General features: G+C 44.4%; 1 protein-coding gene across 1 annotated transcript in view; it reads left to right on the forward strand.

Annotated features, from left to right (window-relative positions):
• Positions 1 to 455: 455 nt before the first annotated feature.
• The window catches only part of Dct (dopachrome tautomerase), a 43,555-nt gene continuing 25,828 nt past the window's right edge, over positions 456 to 18,182 (forward strand). The window contains exons 1-5 of the mRNA XM_028868199.2: positions 456 to 1,268; positions 10,062 to 10,361; positions 12,559 to 12,659; positions 13,310 to 13,476; positions 16,216 to 16,395. Coding sequence (XP_028724032.1) covers positions 974 to 1,268; positions 10,062 to 10,361; positions 12,559 to 12,659; positions 13,310 to 13,476; positions 16,216 to 16,395 — 1,043 coding nt within the window. The 5' untranslated portion in view covers positions 456 to 973. The remainder of the gene's footprint in view (positions 1,269 to 10,061; positions 10,362 to 12,558; positions 12,660 to 13,309; positions 13,477 to 16,215; positions 16,396 to 18,182) is intronic.

Raw genomic sequence — 18,182 nt, forward strand, 5'->3', positions numbered from 1 at the left:
TATGTAAATTAAAAAAAAAAACTCCTGTGTGGATGTGCTAAACAAGAGAAGAAGAGGTTATTATCTGGAGGCAAGAGGATTCCTAATTGTACAACAAAGCAGTTCCTTGTACACGGCCTTAAATAAACGTTTCTTTATTTCAGGGGCTGCGTGATCTCCTGTGGCGGTCTCTCTCCCATGTCAGTAAGAAGTCATGAGGGAGACGTGCTCAGCGATGCACAGGTCTGTAAAGGGCCTTTGACGGAATGCTCACTGCTTCTATTGACGCACTGGGAAGTCTGAGGTCACAAGCTTGGCTGGGACACATGAGCCCAATAAAGAGGCTGATTTTGCCCTCCTGACACAAAGCCAGACACTTTATCAGCTTCATTGTTCACTTAGGGTCATGTGGTAACAAAGAGGATTTCTCTAGTTATAATCCCCCTAATGACGGCTTCTCCCAGCCTTCCCCCAAACCCCACCAGGCCTTGTGGCATGGCAAGCCAGAGAGAATAAAGGCAGAACGGTGCTTGGCTTTTGAACTGAGTTCAAGGCAATTAAAGTCAAGGGCTAAGGAGAGAAGGAGGGGTCTTAGGAAGGCAGCATAATAAGCAATATGGCTGGAGCACTCTAAATTAACTCAATTAGACAGAGCCTGATTTAACGGGGAGAGCTGGCGAGAAGCGCTCCCCTCATTAAATTTGATGCTAGAGGAGCTTCTGCTGAAATTAAATTTGTGTTAGTTGTCTGAGTCACATAAAACAGCATGTGCATGGGCATGTACGCATGTGCACACGTGCAGGGTCTGTGATTCAGGTGGGGATTTTGAGAGGGGATTGGAAAGGGTTAGAACTGAAAAAAAAAAACGAAACAAAAATAAAAGAAAAGGAGGTTTGAGTGAGCGAATGCTCCAGAACCCAGCAGTGGAAGACAAGGGGAAAAGCTGGCCAGGAAACAGGTGGGAAGTGTAGCCAGGTCTCCCAGTTAAGAAGACATGGGTCTTGTGCGGTGGGGGCTTCTCCTGGGTTGCCTGGGCTGTGGAATTCTGCTCCGAGTTCGCGCTCAGTTCCCCCGGGTCTGCATGACCTTGGATGGTATACTGAACAAAGAGTGCTGCCCGCCTCTGGGCCCCGAGCCGGCCAACATCTGTGGGTCTCAAGAGGGCCGCGGCCAGTGCACAGAGGTGCAGACGGACACCAGGCCCTGGAGTGGCCCGTATGTCCTTCGAAACCAGGATGACCGTGAGCAGTGGCCAAGAAAATTCTTCAACCGGACGTGCAAGTGCACAGGTGAGGCCCCGGGGCAGCGCCGCTTCTCTCTCTGAATTTGAACTTGGTGAAGAATCCTTGCCGGGAAAGCAGTTCCTCCTGAGGGAGAGACGACTGGTGACAAACTGTTAGGCTAGCTGTTTCCATGGCCGGTCTATTCGGCAAGGCTGATGCACCGCTTACATCTTTCACACCCCGTACGTGTGCTTATGAAAACTAAATCAACATTATGTGGGCCAAGCCTGAGTTTCTGAACACATGCCAACATACCTTTGGCTTGTTTGTTGGGAGGGGAGGCTACAGAGATGGAGAGCCTGCTTTGAAACTAGAACAAGTCCTTTCAAGATGGCCCGGGGCCTCTCCTGCAATGGGTTCACACTTGCTGAGGCGTTGGGTGCGGCTTGGCATCCGGAGGCAGCAGAGGAGGCAGGTGCTGCGGAGTCCTGGCCTCAGCACTTCTCATGATTTGAAGAGACCACTAACAAGGTCCATCTGCCTTGTTCAAGCCAGGACTGGACTGTAATTTTGGCAAAGTTGGGGAGATGGGGCAAAGCAGCTTCTTCAGTGGGGTGTTATGAGGGAGCGGTGGCTTCCTTCTACCGGAATTCTACCCAGGCAGCTCTCAGACCTGTTCGCGGTCCTTTCTTTTACAACCCTGTCTCTCCCAATGCTTGTTGCTTTGAAATCTCCATTTTCTCTGCCTTTCAAAGTAAATCTTCCTCTGCCTCACCTCTTCTGGTTTCCAGAAACCAGGCACAACTGTGATGAACTCAATGTCTGACAGGGCGTCTGAAAAACCAAAATCCTGCAAGCCTCAGCTCCACCGAGGCCCGAGGCCATCGTCCCTCAGTGGCCCGCTGCACATAGGCTTCCCCTCTGGCATATTTCCGCTTCCTCATGGGCTGCTAACACACAGGAGGGTACGGACAGGCCAGCTTTTTGTTTTGTTATGATGTACTTACTGTTATGTTAGAAGAGAGATCGAACGTAGGACCTTGCGTATGCCAGGAGAGTGCTCTAACACTGAACTACATCCACAGTCCTTGTAATTATTTTAAATTATGTGAGTCAAAGGCATTTTCGGGTCCTAGTTTGCCTTACATACCAATTGTGACAAGTTATGATAGCATATTGAATATGTATTATCCATTTTTTGAGCCATTAAAGCATTTGACTCAATAGACATTATCGCTTCATAGGTTTTCAGTCCCACGGGGGGTGCATTGGATTCCACACTTGTGGTATTGGAAACCACACTAACGTGGGTAACCTTTGCCCCGGACCTCCAGAGCCATCTATGGCAATCATTCCCTGTCAATAGATGACAAAACGCTGTGTCTTTCAAACCCTGAGCATCTCTGTTTCAGAGGGGCAGAATGCTTTAGCAGGTCAGGTAGAACAGGTCGCTCATCTTACCCCATCTGTATAGTTTTCTCTTGGATAGTGAAGCACATTTGCTTTCAGAAAGTGGACATGGAAACCACAGGACACAGCAGAATAGAAAGCACACTTGCTGTTTTTTTTTTGTTGTTGTTGTTGAGGAAGTATTTTGAATATTCATCAAGAAGGGGTAGCAGCTTGGGTCAGAGTGACATACTTTCAGAATGAAAGAAGAACTACTGTTCCAAGAGGCAATGGGTCAAGAGTAGGGCCTGACCTCGAGTTTCAGATTCAGTAAAGACTTCACATTTCCAGAGGCCAATTCCTGGCAGCAGGGCTTCCTCAAGGTGCTCAGCCCCCATCTCCCACCACTGATCATCAGGACTACCCTTGAGGGCCCATCCTCTGCCTGTGATTTACCTCCTTTCTAGGCTTCATTTGCCTCCAACTCCCAACCACCATCGCTCATTCTGTACTGCGTGCACATGGGCTAAGGTTGCTTAAGATCTGCAGCTCCTAAAATTTAGTTTGATAGATTGTTCCTTTCATCTAGCTTTAAGAAGTATAATTGCCAGGGGCTGAAGAGATGGCTCAGTGGTTAAGAGCACTGGGTGTTCTACCAGAGGTTCTGAGTTCAATTCCCAGCAACCTCATGGTGGCTCACAGCCACCTATAACTAGTCCCATGGGATCTGATGCCCTCTTCAGGTGTGCAGATGTACTCTCGGACGAAACACCCAAATACATACACAAATAAAGATAAAAAAGTGCAGTTGCCATACAGAGTTCCGCACACAATCAATATGTACAGTTTAATAAGCTGTATGCTGTTCTGTTCCTCTTACAGTAATCAAGGTAAGGAACATGCCCACCACCTCCAAGAAGCTTCCTCGTCCTTCTTGTCTTTGGGGTTTTGTAACAAGAGCTTCAGCCTGGTAGCACGTTCTTATGTATACAAAACCTTATCATTAACCGTACTCTAGAGTGGATTCCCAAAACGTAGTCACCATGTATCACTGTAACGGTTCTCATCACATGAACTTCTACATTTCCTCCTCCGCCCTCATCCCTGGTGACCACCCTGCTTCTGTCCTTTCTGGTTAGCTGACCGCTTTATAGACTCCTCACTTAGGAGGAGCCGGGCATTATTGTCCAATGGGGGATTTGTTTCACTGACCACAGTGTTTTCAGGTCCATGCACAGGTTGTAAGAGGTAGATGGTGGTCCCAACACCTCTTCCTCCTCCTTTTCCAACTTACTAAAAAAAAAAAATTTTTTTTTTTTTTTTTTTTTTTAAATTCTGTAAATTGAACCCAGGGCTAAGCAGACCGTCTGCCACTGAGCTGCATCGTCAGCCCCTTTGGCTCCGTTTTTGTCGGTTGGATGCTCTGTTTCCCTGAGTCTTGAGACACAAGACCAAGTCTTAGAGACTTGCAACAGAAAGCTGCTTTGTGTATGTACTTGTCATTCTGTGACATGTCAGGTGTTTCAAACACAGACACGTGATCTTCTGTTTCTTCCTTAAAGAGTGAGTGATTTGCCTTCTTTGGGTAGTGTTTTTGTATGTTTCAGATCCTTTGTGAAGTTTATACCTGACTTTGAGCATCCCAAAGGCCCTTGGCTCTGGGAGCCTTCAAAATCATTTGCAAATGGAGCAGCTGGGACTCTCCTGGCCATCCTGAAGTTTCTAAGGCAGAGATGGAAATTAGCATCTGGTCAGCAGAGTGCTAGTGACTTTGCATTTGCTGATTCACTGATAAAATAAGTGACTCCAAGCTTGCTACTATAGACTGGTAAGGGAACCTTTTAGCCTCATAAGGGAAAACTAAAAAACTAAAATAAAATAAATTCTGTGTCCCAATTCTTTATAGTGCATTTTTCTATTCTTTATTCTGATAAATTGGAAAAAAAAATGCTGAATGCAATCACAAGGAACTCAATGTAAAAGTCAGGAGACTTCGGCACTGGCCGTCACGTTCTGGGGCTCACCTGACAGTTAGCATTGATGGGCGATGCCAGTTGCAGCTGGATCTTTGGGCTTTTGAAATCCTGGGGCACCAAATAGTTTTTGAACAGTTGGCTGAGAACTTCTTGTTTGTACAAGTGACTAAACGCCTCATTTTCCAATCTCTGAAATGGGGATAATGATGAACCCACACTTGTAAAATCTTTTTGAGCTCTGCAGATGAAAGAGTCTGTGTGAGTATAAAGTATTGTTATTAAAATAATAGAATCTCTAATTAAAAGGAATAGGCTATTTAGACTTCCTTGTAAACTCACTAATCGGTCGTCGTTAAGCTTAGTTAGTCTAATAGCGTTTTGAGTTTGAGCCGTGCAGTGCATGTAGGGACGTGTGGTGTGTGGATGTTTTCTCTCTCCTCATCTTAGTTTTATGTCAGGAGAGGGTTTTGATTCTTTTAATGTAATTTTTGCTCAAGGACACACTCAATGTGAGATAGATTGGAATCATCCCTCCCTTCCCTGTTCCCCAACAGCAACAACAAAAAACCCATATTTTTTTTCTCAATGTGTTCCATTTGTATTTCTTACTGCTGATGCATGAATGAAAGGAGTGACTCGTATTAAGCTGGTGCAAGATACAACCAGAAAATCTGAAGAAATACACACCATGTGTGCCAGGCTGGCACATTCTATTTTTCTAAATTTTAGTATTTTGATAAATTCTATATACCAGGTGTAAGCCAAAAAATGGAAGGGACCTGATATACATATACAAAGGAATTTTTTAACTAAGTAAACTTCTGAATTATACATGACAAGTAGCAAGTGCTTTCTGGTGAGTGGTTGGCCGTGTGTGTGCATGTGTGTGTGTGTGTGTGTGTGTGTGTATGTGTGTGTGTGGTGTGTGTGTGGTGTGTGTGTTTGTGTGTGTGTGTGTGCTCCTGCTTCCCTTACAGTTCTGTGCTCACCTTGGCTGTGTAGCAGTGCTGTGTTCTCCTAAGTCAGGAACATTGTTTTGTCTTCTGTCAGATCACAACACGCAGTTTTCCGTTTTGACTTCTGCAGTTCCCGTTGTGTTGATGTCTCGTGGTGCACACCTCCCCCATTTCCTCTACTCTGCAGTGTAGCCTTATTTGTATCTGTATTCCCCAGTGCCTAAAAAATGCCCTTTTCCAATCTTCAGTGTTCGCTCCATCACTCAGGTGGCGTTTATTAGCACCGTGTTATCCCGTTTGGGGTAGAAAGAGGGCAAAGGACACCATGTTCAAGGGTTAGCAGTAGGGATAAGTGAAGACAAGTCGTTGCTCTGATATTTGGAAAGTGGGATTCCCTAAGACTGTCAACATAACGCTTAGAATGGAGCCTGTTGGGCCCCAGACACCATTCTCTGTGGTTTATAACAATGCACTTATTTTTTTCACAAGAACTCCGTGGAGCAGAACTCTTATTTTGATATGGCAAGCTCTGAGTGGTTCAGCTCAAAGGCCAGTTGTTTAAAAATATAAAAACAAGGGACAGAGGAAGGCATATTGAAACTTGTTTTAAGACTATTTTTAAAAGTAGAATATCTTTTATTTATTATTTAGCAACATCATACAAGTGAAAAATACATGTTACTCTTACGTACCCCAACTTCCAGAAACCCCAACTCTCCATTTTTGTTCTCCCCAGGAAAGACTATGTTTTAGAACAATTTTAAGTTCAGATAAAAATTAGGCCAAAAGTATAGAGATTTCTGATGTATTCCATGCCATATGTGACCCACCTTCATGTCATGATCCCTTGTTTAGCATTGATGGTAATTAGGTTGTAGATGTTCAGTAAATTATTTGTTGCACAAATAAATGAGGAAGACAGTTGTTGATGATAGTATTTCCACCAACCAGGAGAACCATAAAGAAGAAACATTGTGTAGAAATCACAGCACAAGCTATGAATAACTCAAGTTCAGACCTCAAGAGTCAAAAGTATTTTTAGGTCTTTTAATGTAAGAATGTATTAAAGTCCCTGCTATAAAATTTAAGTGTCTTTTTTCTTACTATTTAAAATATGTTTAGGACTGCTTTTAGTCCACAGAAATAACTGAATGGGAGGAATTGTGGGGATGGCCCAGCTGCTGAAGCGTGTGCCATGCTGCCTGCCGTGAGGACCTGAGGTGGGATCCCCAGCAACCACGCAGAAAGCCGGGCTCAATGTGTACTTAACAAAAGCTTTATATACCTAATTTTTTTTAACTTTTTAATGATTTAATTTTAATATTTGTAGGAAAGTATTAGTGAGAACTTTGTTGACCTTCTGTTTTGACTTTATTGATTTATTTTATGAAAGAGACTGTTTTATTTAAGATAACATAATGCCAACTCTCAACTTTGAAGTGTTAAAACTTTCAAGTTTTGATCCTAGTGCCTATCATTTGGGTCTCTGTCTGAAAGTCTTCCATTAAGGTCCAGTAAGCATGATGAGCCAGGCAGTGTCTTCAGACAACCTGACTAACTGCCTTCCATTTCCCTCAGGGCTCCCCCCAAAACTTTATTATTTTAAACAATATTCATTTATTTTTACTTAATGTCTATGAGTGCTTGCTTGCATATCGATGTGTGCACCAGGTATGTGCATGCCTGGTGCCCGGGAGATTGTGGAGGCAGAGGAGGACATCAGATCCCTTGGAGCCGGAGTGACTGACAGCTGTGAACTGTGCATGCTTGGAACTCAACCTGGGTCCTCTGAATCGTCTCTCCAGCTTCCATGTGCACTCGCAATCCCAGTGCTGGGGAGGTGGAGGCAGAGGAGCTCTGGAGCTTGTTGGCCAGACAGACAGTCTAGCTGAACTGGTGAGCCCTGGGTTCAGTGAGAGAGTGTTTCAAAAATGGAGTGGAGAGTAACAGGGGACACTTGATGTCGACCTCTGCACATATGCACACAAGAACACAAACCCACATAAACATGTATGGGCACAACAACAACACACACACCGAGAGCAAAAATATCCTTTGCCTTTGTGCATTCCTCCCTGTGGACCACTGTTGGCATCCCTGTGGACCACTGTTGGCATCCCTGTGGACCACTGTTGGCATCCCTGTTGACCACTGTTGGCACCCCTGTGGACCACTGTTGGCATCCCTGTGGACCACTGTTGGCATCCCTGTGGACCACTGTTGGCATCCCTGTGGACCACTGTTGGCATCCCTGTGGACCACTGTTGGCATCCCCGTGGACCACTGTTGGCATCCCTGTGGACCACTGTTGGCATCCCTGTGGACCACTGTTGGCATCCCTGTGGACCACTGTTGGCATCCCCGTGGACCACTGTTGGCATCCCCGTGGACCACTGTTGGCATCCCCGTGGACCACTGTTGGCATCCCTGTGGACCACTGTTGGCATCCCTGTGGACCACTGTTGGCATCCCTGTGGACCACTGTTGGCATCCCTGTGGACCACTGTTGGCATCCCCGTGGACCACTGTTGGCATCCCCGTGGACCACTGTTGGCATCCCTGTTGACCACTGTTGGCATCCCTGTTGACCACTGTTGGCATTCCCGTGGACCACTGTTGGCATCCCGTCCACACTGGTCTTGGGTTTTCCCATTGAAGTCGCCCCATAGATGACTGTGCACTTTCTGAGCAGGCTTTAAAAAACAGCTGCAAGTTTGACTGAGAGCTCAACTGAGTAGTAAGTATTCTTCAGACATAAAATTTTATTCTATCACTTCTCAATAAAAGAAGCTATCCCTGTAAAAACTACCCAGTGGGTGATACATATTTTCTTTCTCTCTCTTTTTGTCCTGATGATGCTGGGCTTAGAAACCAAGAGCTCCACCACTGAGCCAGGCCTCCTTGATGCTTGAAAATAAATAATTAAATAAAGGGAGTCCAAGTGGCTGATGAACACAGCTCAGGTCCTTCTGTCTTGCTGGGAGTGCTGCTTAGTGGCAGAGCACATGCCTAGCATGTGCTAAGTAAGCTCTGGCTTCCACACCTCTTCAGCCAGTTCTGCCAGAACACGGTATAGAGCAGATCTATTGTGGCGTTAAAAGGAGGGATAGGTAGCTCACATAGGGAAGGATTTAGGAAGGTTAGGAAAAGAGTTTCAGGCACAAGAAAGAACAGGTAATAGTTGTGGGGGTGTGAGATGGAGGCAGAGGCTGAGCAGGGAGCTGGTCATCAGCATTACGTACTTGGAATCACTTTAATGTTCTGGAGATAAGCACCTTTATCTTCTTGTGGGAATAATAGCTAACTTTCCCTCTCAGATGTATCAGCACCCAAGGAATGAGGAGCTGATTATGTCCAAAGTAAACCGACAGGTACGAGACGGAAAGGCAGATAAAGAACTTAGGCTTAGCTGCCAGTCCTCAGGGATGTCTTAGAGCTTGCTCACTGGTTCTTGTCCCTCGGGTATGGGAAAGCACAGGTGTTCTGTTGCAGACAGCAGATTCTAAAGGATTGCACCTCTTGACACCAAGATCTTTAACTCGCTTTTATGATCTGCCAGGCACCATTGATTTTTGTCTTAGTGCTTTCTCCTTTGTGAAATAAACCAGCATTTTAAAAGTTAGATGCCATTCAATGCTGGACATCAGCTTGTTTGTTATTATTATTTTCAAGACAGGGTTTCTAAGTATATCCCTGGCTATCTTATTCTGGAACTCACTGGTAGACCAGGCTGGCCTCGAACTCACAGAGATCCACCTGCTTCTGCCTCCTGCATTATTAAGTCAATGGATCCGTCTGTGCTGGCCCAGCGGTGTGGGCTGCATAGACAGCAGAGCTTAGACCCTGGCAGGTTGGGGTGCGGAGAGGGTGTTAGAAGAGAGAGGTCCAGGACACAAGAGGCAGGGGAGTGCCTTCGCTGGGGTTACTGCAACGAGTCATTGCAAACTGTCTGAGAGAAGGGACAGCAGTTGTTTCCTACTAGTTCTGGAGGTGGAAGCCCGAGAACAAGGTGTGAGCGGGGCTGGCGTCCTCTGAGATTTCTTCCGTTGGCTTCCTTGATCTCCCCGGGTCTGCGTGCGGTCCGCCCTCTGTGCGCACGCTGACAGCAGTCAGACTGGCTAGCGGCTGCTCCAGTACTCTCATTTTGCCTTAATTACCGCCTTGAAAACGTGATTTCCAAAACTAGACACATGCTGAGGTCCTGGGGACGAGATCCTGCGCCTCTTTTTCTCCTTTCTCCTCCTCTTCTTTTGCTTTTTTTTTTTCTTTTGCTTTAAAAATAAGAAAGATTGGCATGTAGTAACGGAGGCCGCAAGCCCAAGATCAAGGCAGCAGCCCGGGGCCGGGTTCCTGGAGGCTCTGCCCTGTCCTGTGCTTCTCTCCGTGGTGGCATGGTCTTCCCTCATGCCTCAGGGCCCTTCTTCTTGGCCCGTTGTACCATCGATTCTCTTCCCTTCTACCTGGAATTAAACTGAAAAGTTTCTTCCAAAGTATATAACCTCACCCCCACTCCCCATCTTCCCCTTTCTACAAATCAGGAAACTTTGCTGGTTATAATTGCGGAGATTGCAAGTTTGGCTGGACCGGCCCCAGCTGTGACCAGAAGAAGCCACCTGTCCTGCGGCGGAATATCCATTCCCTGACTCCCCAGGAGAGGGAGCAGTTCCTGACCGCCTTAGACCTGGCGAAGAAGAGTGTCCATCCAGACTACGTCATCACCACACAGCACTGGCTGGGACTGCTCGGACCCAACGGAACCCAGCCCCAGATCGCCAACTGCAGCGTGTACGACTTTTTTGTCTGGCTCCATTATTATTCTGTTCGAGACACATTATTAGGTGGGTTTTCCCCATTGACTTAGCATCCGTTATTAGAGGCTGGCGACTGGCTTGGGTATGGGGTGGGAGTCATTTGATACAAGTTAATTAACGGGGAAGCAACCTCCAGCGAGGTTCCCTTTCGGACTGGCAGGAATACCAAACACCGCCTGTACTTCAAATGGGGCCGTTTCTTCCTTGTTCTGCAGACACTTCAAACCTCTCCTAGCTTATATTCCTGGTTCAAAGCCTAATCCTCGCTCTCTGAAACTTAATCCTCAAAGGCATGAGCTGGTAAAGTGGAGGCAAATTCCTTTTGATTCCAGGGGAAAAAAAAAAAATCAACTTTGGCTTGAAAGCTGGCTCTGGCCTTTTCTTCAAATTAGGGAATTAACTGAACATATGCCAGGCTCACGGCACTGCCTTGTTCAGAGCTGCAGTGTCTGCGCTAGAATCGCGGGGGCTCCTTCCACCCATACATCTTCAGACTATCAGGGGGAAGCTCCCCTGAGGTTGCTTCCAGGGTAGGACAGGCGGCTTCTGCCTACGCGACCACAGTTCTCCCCTCCACTTTGATGTGGGTTTCGGGGCACCTTCTTGCTGGCCATAAGCGTCCAGCATAGGCATGATTATACACAAGGCTAAGCAAGAAGAACTCTATGTTGCTATGGTTTGGCGTAAACTTTTCCTTGACGACACAATTCCAAAATGCTGGGAGGCTCCTCGGGTTCCACAAAGTTGTCCTTTGACACCCACACTTACGCTGTAGCGCACGTGTTCCCCCGCTTCCACAACAATAACAAAAAATGCTGCTTGTGAATTGAGGACTCCCCCAGAACCTGAAACTTGGGGACTGGGTGGAATATGGCACAGGAGGTGGATGGTCAGGCGCTTCATTAATCAAACAGCGACAGATCATCCCCTGTTTCCAATGGTTTGGGGAGAAGCCATTGGTTTGTTCCTGGAGAATGGGAGTCCATTCCAGATTCTTCTCATAACTTCTCGTAACAGTCTGCACACTTGGCTATCTCTACAACTGTCCCTACTTCTAGGTCTCCTCCCTCCCTGGGGTCAGGGTGGACAAAATCAACGAGCATACTTGGGCTGGTGCAGTTCTCACCTGGTGTCTCGCTCTTTCATGCCCATCACCAGTTCCCACCCTTTGATGTCCTTCTCATAATTTTGTGTAGAAAACCTGAAACTTTTCTTTAGTCAAAAGACGTTTTTTAAAAAGGCTCTGTGGCCGAGAGCAGTGGTAGGTAGGGGCTCTGCTGTCTGTGCGAGTGTTGTTAAAAGCTGCCTCGCAGGAAAGCATCCATCTTCCTTTATCGATAGATGAGGGGCTCCTCTGGCTATAAGCTTTATCGCTTTCCTGTCCTTACTCTGAGGAATTTTTGCTTTATGAGAGGGTAGCCTCTCAGGAGGAAAGGGAAGCTGTAGTTTCTGGTCTTATCTAGGAACTAAATTTATATTCATATCTGTTCAGCTCTCTGAAGTTATTACAGGTACTTTGAAAGAACTAAAGAGCTGAAGCTTCTGCATGCCATCAAAAGCTGCTATGAAAGGCAGAAGAAGGATGGGGCAGCCACCAAGAAAGGCGTGAAATTGCCCAAAGCGCTTCGCTAAAATTCGCGGTTCCAGTGGCCAGCTAAATTGGTTCCAGCATATTTTTTTTCTCTTCTGGTCTCAGTGACCACGCTTGTCAGCTGGTGGTTCTAAGTGATTGATGGGTGAGGCAGAATTCGTGAAAGTTCTTCTTGGTTGTATAAAGGCTGCATTAGCACGAAGTGTGGTTGAAGTTGCTACATTATTAAGTAATCTCTCTGTTATAAATTTATGCAATTATAAAGAACAAGTCAGAAAATATCTTAAAAATGCATTTAATTTAGGTCTTAATGATTGACACTTTGAGACAGCATTTTATTTTAATGTATTATTGTGAAAGAATTAAAGTATGTAACAGGACACTGACTCTTGAAAATGACTTGAGTTTCTGGGTTCTCTGCTAAAACTCAAACTTTTGAGAAATGAAAGCAACTATTTTGTGAAAGTGCTAATTGCTTATGAAACTCTTTATCATTATTCTTATTGTTGCTTTTTAATAGACAAATGTTTTTAAACTAAGACACCGTGGACTTCTTGGACAGAGACATGCAGCTGATAAGGTTTAACATCTTAAATATTCTACTCTCTGATCTCCGTTTCCCAACTGTCGTAGGTCCAGGACGCCCCTATAAGGCCATAGATTTCTCACACCAAGGGCCTGCGTTTGTCACTTGGCACAGATACCACTTGTTGTGGCTGGAAAGAGATCTCCAGGTTGGTCAAAACCATGCACTCAGTTTCTAAAAAGTGTTTGCATTTAAGGAATACATGATGTTTGAAATACTTATTTCAGTGATAACTAGTCAAGAACAATGAATACACTCAGCATTTCAGATAGCTTTCCTTTCTGTGTGTGTTGAGTAAACTACGCTCTCTTGACCAACTACCTAAGTGTGAGGATGCTGTGAACTTTGCCCCCTGTTGTATGTTAGATCTTTAGACTTTTTCATCTTCCCAGTTCTCCCTACGTTCTACACATTTGATATTGTTCCTTTTTCAGATGTCACAGGGGCATGAGATTATGCATTATTTTTCTTTTTAAATGTGGTTTATTTCACTTAGCATCATGTCCTCTAGGTTCACCTGCTTTGTTGCAAATGCTAGGATTTCCTTCTGTACCAAGTCAGAACAACTGCATTGTGAAGTTACTCACACATATACACAAATGCATACGTGAGATTTACATATTCATGTGGACATACATGAAAATATTTTTATATATTGACTTTTAAAAAAAATGTGTCTGATTGGTATTCCTAGTTTTGTTATAAAATTGGCCAAGAAGCATGCCAGTCTTTGCCTGACACGCCTTTGGGTAGCATCTGACACGTCCATAAAGTGATGGGACCCACCTTTACTTTTAGAGACTCATTGGCAACGAGTCCTTTGCTCTGCCGTACTGGAACTTTGCAACTGGGAAGGCTGAATGTGACGTATGCACAGATGAGCTCCTGGGAGCAGCAAGACAAGATGACCCAACCCTGATTAGTCAGAATTCAAGATTCTCCACCTGGGAGATTGTGTGTGACAGGTAATGCAATGGAGCTCTCGAGACGGTTTTTCCTTAGTTCTGGGAGATAGACACTACATTTCTTTATATTTCTCTCTCTGTGGTACATAGAGTTATGTTTACATGATCCTGAAAGCAGTTTTTCCACAGGAGGCAGGAATTTAAACACTCAAAGCTCTCAAATTAAAAAGTGAAAGTATGGAAATCATGTTAGTAGGTTGAGTGTGCTTGGGCGTCATTTTGACACCAGGAGCGTGAGTATACAATCAGGAGCAGTTCTGCATCCAGCCAGTGTGTGCTGAGCATCAAGCATGTTCTTGGTGATGCTACAGTGCTGGGAACACAAGGGTGAATGATCCAGTCATTCTGTATTTACAGAGATAGACTTGTGGTCAATGAAGACAGAAGGTGGGTAAGGCCAGGAAGCTGTGAGTAGATGGTAGGTTCTAGGTGAGGGGGCACCACACACGATTCTAGAGAAGCTTCTGGAAGTAAGCTGGTGTGCCTGGGTCACAGGTCCCTGAGGAGTTGTACGGGACAGAAGCACAGTCCTTGGGATGTGGGAGGCTCAAAAATAGATCTTAATCATTGAAAGCCACATGAGCAAATAGGTGGCCCAGAGTCCTGGAAGAATTCTTTCTTCGAAGCGTGCTTTCAGGTGCAGTTCACCAGCCCGGCTGACCTGTGGGGACCTGTTTCCAGTCACTGCAGATGGTGCCAAACCTATGCCCTCTGGTTCTTCTTACTTATGATCCAATTTAATTTATGAATTAGGTACAGTAAGAGATAAACAATAGTATCTAAGGATAAAATAGTGTAATTTTAATAGTGTTCTGAGGTAAGATCGATGTGAACATGGACTCTCTTTTTCTTTCAAAATACTGTAGTTTCTCAGCACATTGTAGGAATATTTTAGACCAGTGTTAACAGCAGGTAACTAACCATGAAAACCAAAAAGTGGATAAGGGATAGCAACTATGCCTCAGAAAAAGATTCTCCAGGAGGCTACTCCTCCTTCCTTCCTTTATTTATTTTCTCCCAAATTCCTACATTTTGATTGCATTCCTGGGCCTCCCCACCCTCCATTATCCAATTACTTCAGGGCTGCCTCGCTGGCCAGCACTGCTCCTGGACATGCGGCCATCTTGAGGGTCCAGCCCTGCCCCAGGGATCCGTCCTCTGTGTTCTGCACCTCCTGAAGCTCTCAGGCCAGGCCTTCGCTAGTAGGACATCTAGATACCTTTGCACAGTTTCACTCCATCCCTAGAACACCATTTCTCACCATGCTTTTGTCTGTTCATAAGTGATGTGAAAAGAAATCTCTGCAATCACATAAGTCTAGAGAATACTGAGTTCAAAATGTGTGTGTGTGTGTGTGTGTGTGTGTGTGTGTGTGTGTGTGTGTGTGTGTGTTAAACTACTTGGAACATCTTCTAGGCTCCATAGATGAACATAGCATTATTCGTCTAGGGGAACCTAAGCATGTCTGAATCTGGAACTCGTTTCGCAGACCGTCTCACTGGGACACACTTGGGAAATGATGCCTGGGAGGCTTTTTGTTAGCTGGTGTCTGGGTCCCGGCGTCCTCCATCTCTGCATGTGTGGTTAGTCTATCACTTGCCAACTATTTTCCCTCACTGTTTGAAACCCACACAGCACTGTCTTTAAAATCTGCCTCTGTCCATGAACTGATACTCTGATGGTGAGATTTCAGAATACCAGAAGTATGTGTTGTGAATCCTCTCCCTCAGCCTCACATTTACCACCTAACTATTAATATCCAACCATGTTCACACAGTTCCCAATGAGGCATTTATTTTTCACTTTAAAAAATGTTTATTTCATGACCTACAGAGGAGACATACTGGCTAAGGAACTTGATGAAATACCATGAAAACTGGAGTTCCAATCCCGGCAGCCACATAATAAGCTGGGCATCTCAGGCAGGTCTGCAAACCCAGATTCAAGGAGGTGAGACTTAAGAGGCCTCATGGTGCTCGCTGGCTTCTCGCCAAGGAATCATAACCCCCAGATTTGTGTACCCTACACACATGTGTGCATACACTCACATAAATAAGTATATGAACTAAAAATTATTTACACATTATAGCTTATTTATAAAAATTGTAAATTTACTATTTTAAATAATTATTACAACAATTTTAACTGCATAAATTATGGGATATAATATTGATAACTTTATATGTGTGTGTGGGCATGTGTGCATGCATATGTGTGTATACATGTGTGTATTCAATGTAGGACAATCAAATCAAGGTGCTTGAGACTTGATCACTTTAAATATTAAAAAGTGTTTCAATACTGCATTTTATCTGTATAATTTCATCTGTTTTTCTGGCTTCTTGTTTGTCTCCAGTTGCCCTAAATGCTTTTCCCAGCTCTGCACATACATCCTCCCACACTGGCTTGGTTCAGTGTAACAGAGGCTACTGTCCCACCTCTTTAATTTTTTCAGACTCAATTACAGTTACAGTTGCCGTCATCTTGCCTGTAGAGCCTGTCACAGTGTTTTGAATAGAATGGTAATTATTTTCATGCTTACCCCTGTATTCATGTTTTGGGCACTCACGTTTTTTGAAATGTCTCTATCCATGATAACTCCGAAGGGTAATATTTTTACATCTATTTTTGACCATGTAAAGTAACTAATGACCGTGACTCTCACTGATCTGCTTGGAACAAATTCATGATACCATCCACAAAGTTAAAGCACATTGTTTTGAATCCGACAAATCTTAGCTTGGATGACTACAACCGCCGAGTCACTCTGTGTAATGGAACCTACGAAGGTTTGCTAAGAAGAAACCAAGCAGGAAGAAATAGTGAGAAGTTGCCGACCTTAAAGAATGTGCAAGATTGCTTGTCTCTCCAGGAGTTTGACAATCCACCTTTCTTCCAGAACTCTACCTTCAGCTTCAGGTGGGCACTGACCTCTTCTACCTTAGAGCAGTGGTTCTCAACTTTCCTGACGCTGTGACCCTTTAATAAAGTTCCTCATGTTGTGGTAACCTCCCCCGCCATAAAATTATATTTGTTGCTACTTCATAACTAATTTTGCTACTGCTATGAATTGAAATGTGAATATTTTTGAAGACAGAGCTTTGCCAACAGGGTCGCGACCCATAGGTTGAGAACCACTGCATTGGACTATCATCCTTGTAGTTGTATGGGACCAAAAGGAATCCAAGTATTGGCAGACACCTACAAATCTAAACATTGGAGAAAGGCATAAAACATAGGCTAAGGAGGGGTTGATGGTGGAAATACACTCCTACCAATACTGTAGTTTCATTAGCTTCTAAATGCCATCCTAACTTCTGATTTCTGTATACATCTAGAATTTGCCTTGGAAACCAAGGCACCTCATGAACTATCTATCATACTTTAACAGTGTTTGTACTTTTTATTATTAGCATTAGAAGCTTATTAGCCACAGATCCTGATACTGGGCCTGACTCTCAGGGGAGTTTTTCAGACTCACCTCAAAGTGTTGTTAGATAATAACCTAACACTTGAACTTGAAGAGAAACTATCAGTTTTATCTCACCCCAAAAGAATTAGGAATGTGTACAAATAAGGTGCTAGCAAAGAAGCATGAGGCAGCCAAGCAAGGGAATGTGGCCTTCTCCAAAACCGGATTTCTTTCTCCACAATCCACCACACCCCACATACATTTCCTAACTTATGTGGGGCTAGGGGCAGGGTAGACTAAACTGAATTTCAAAAATTTTGCTGAATGTTTCAGGGCTTTGGAGCTGGTGCTAGAAGTGGACATGGCCCTGCAACTGGTGTCAAAAGTAGGCAAAGGGCTGGCCATGGTGGTGCACACCTCTAATCCCAGCACTCAGGAGGCAGAGACAGGCAGATTTCGATGAGTTTGAGGCCAACTTGGTCTACATAGTGACTTTCAGGCCAGCCAAGACTACATGAGACCCTGCCTCAAAGAAACAAAGAAAAATAGGTCAAGGGTAACATTTAAGAGTGTTTTTAAAAAGAAGAATTCATTTATTTTTCCTTATGACAAAAATGCTATTAAGCCAGACTGCATTCTCTCTAGATTTGAGCTGAGAATGTTTCCCTAAAATGTGATTCTTGGATCATAATCACTAGCATCTTTAGAAGTTGGTAAAGAACATACATTGTTAGGACCCCACCTATCCTTACTGGGTAGGAAACTCAGAAAAGGTCATGAAAAGTTTCTGCAGTGGTTCCAAGGTTATCTTATTTTTGAATGTCACTGTGCCAGGATGTAGACATTTAGAATTTACTGAAAATATAGATGGGGAATAGAGAAGAATAAGGGAAATGCTGGGGTATGTTTAGAAGGATAAGTGTCTTCCAGTCAAGCCAACAGTCTTTTTTACTGAGAATATGAATATAAGATTCTATGTTGATTCAAAATTCATTTATTGAATACAGCCCATGTGTTGAGCAGGATAAAAAAAAACCTGTCAATAAAAATATAAAGGAAACATAGTCCCTGTCTTTCAAGAATATAGAAAAGAAGAATAAAGATAAATAGTTATACTGTGCACAAAGAGAACAATGGAACCCAGCAGGTGCAGGGGCATCATCCGTTGAGTTCCTTCCCCTTCTGGAAGATCATTACAAAAGGTTGAAGTGAAAGAACTCTCAGCAGAGCCTTTCCTATCCTTATCCAAAGTTAGAAGATAGTTGGATAACACAGAGACTTTTGCCAATCTTCA

This window comes from Peromyscus leucopus, chromosome 9, assembly GCF_004664715.2.
Source record: "Peromyscus leucopus breed LL Stock chromosome 9, UCI_PerLeu_2.1, whole genome shotgun sequence".
In the NCBI taxonomy this organism is placed as follows: domain Eukaryota; kingdom Metazoa; phylum Chordata; class Mammalia; order Rodentia; family Cricetidae; genus Peromyscus; species Peromyscus leucopus.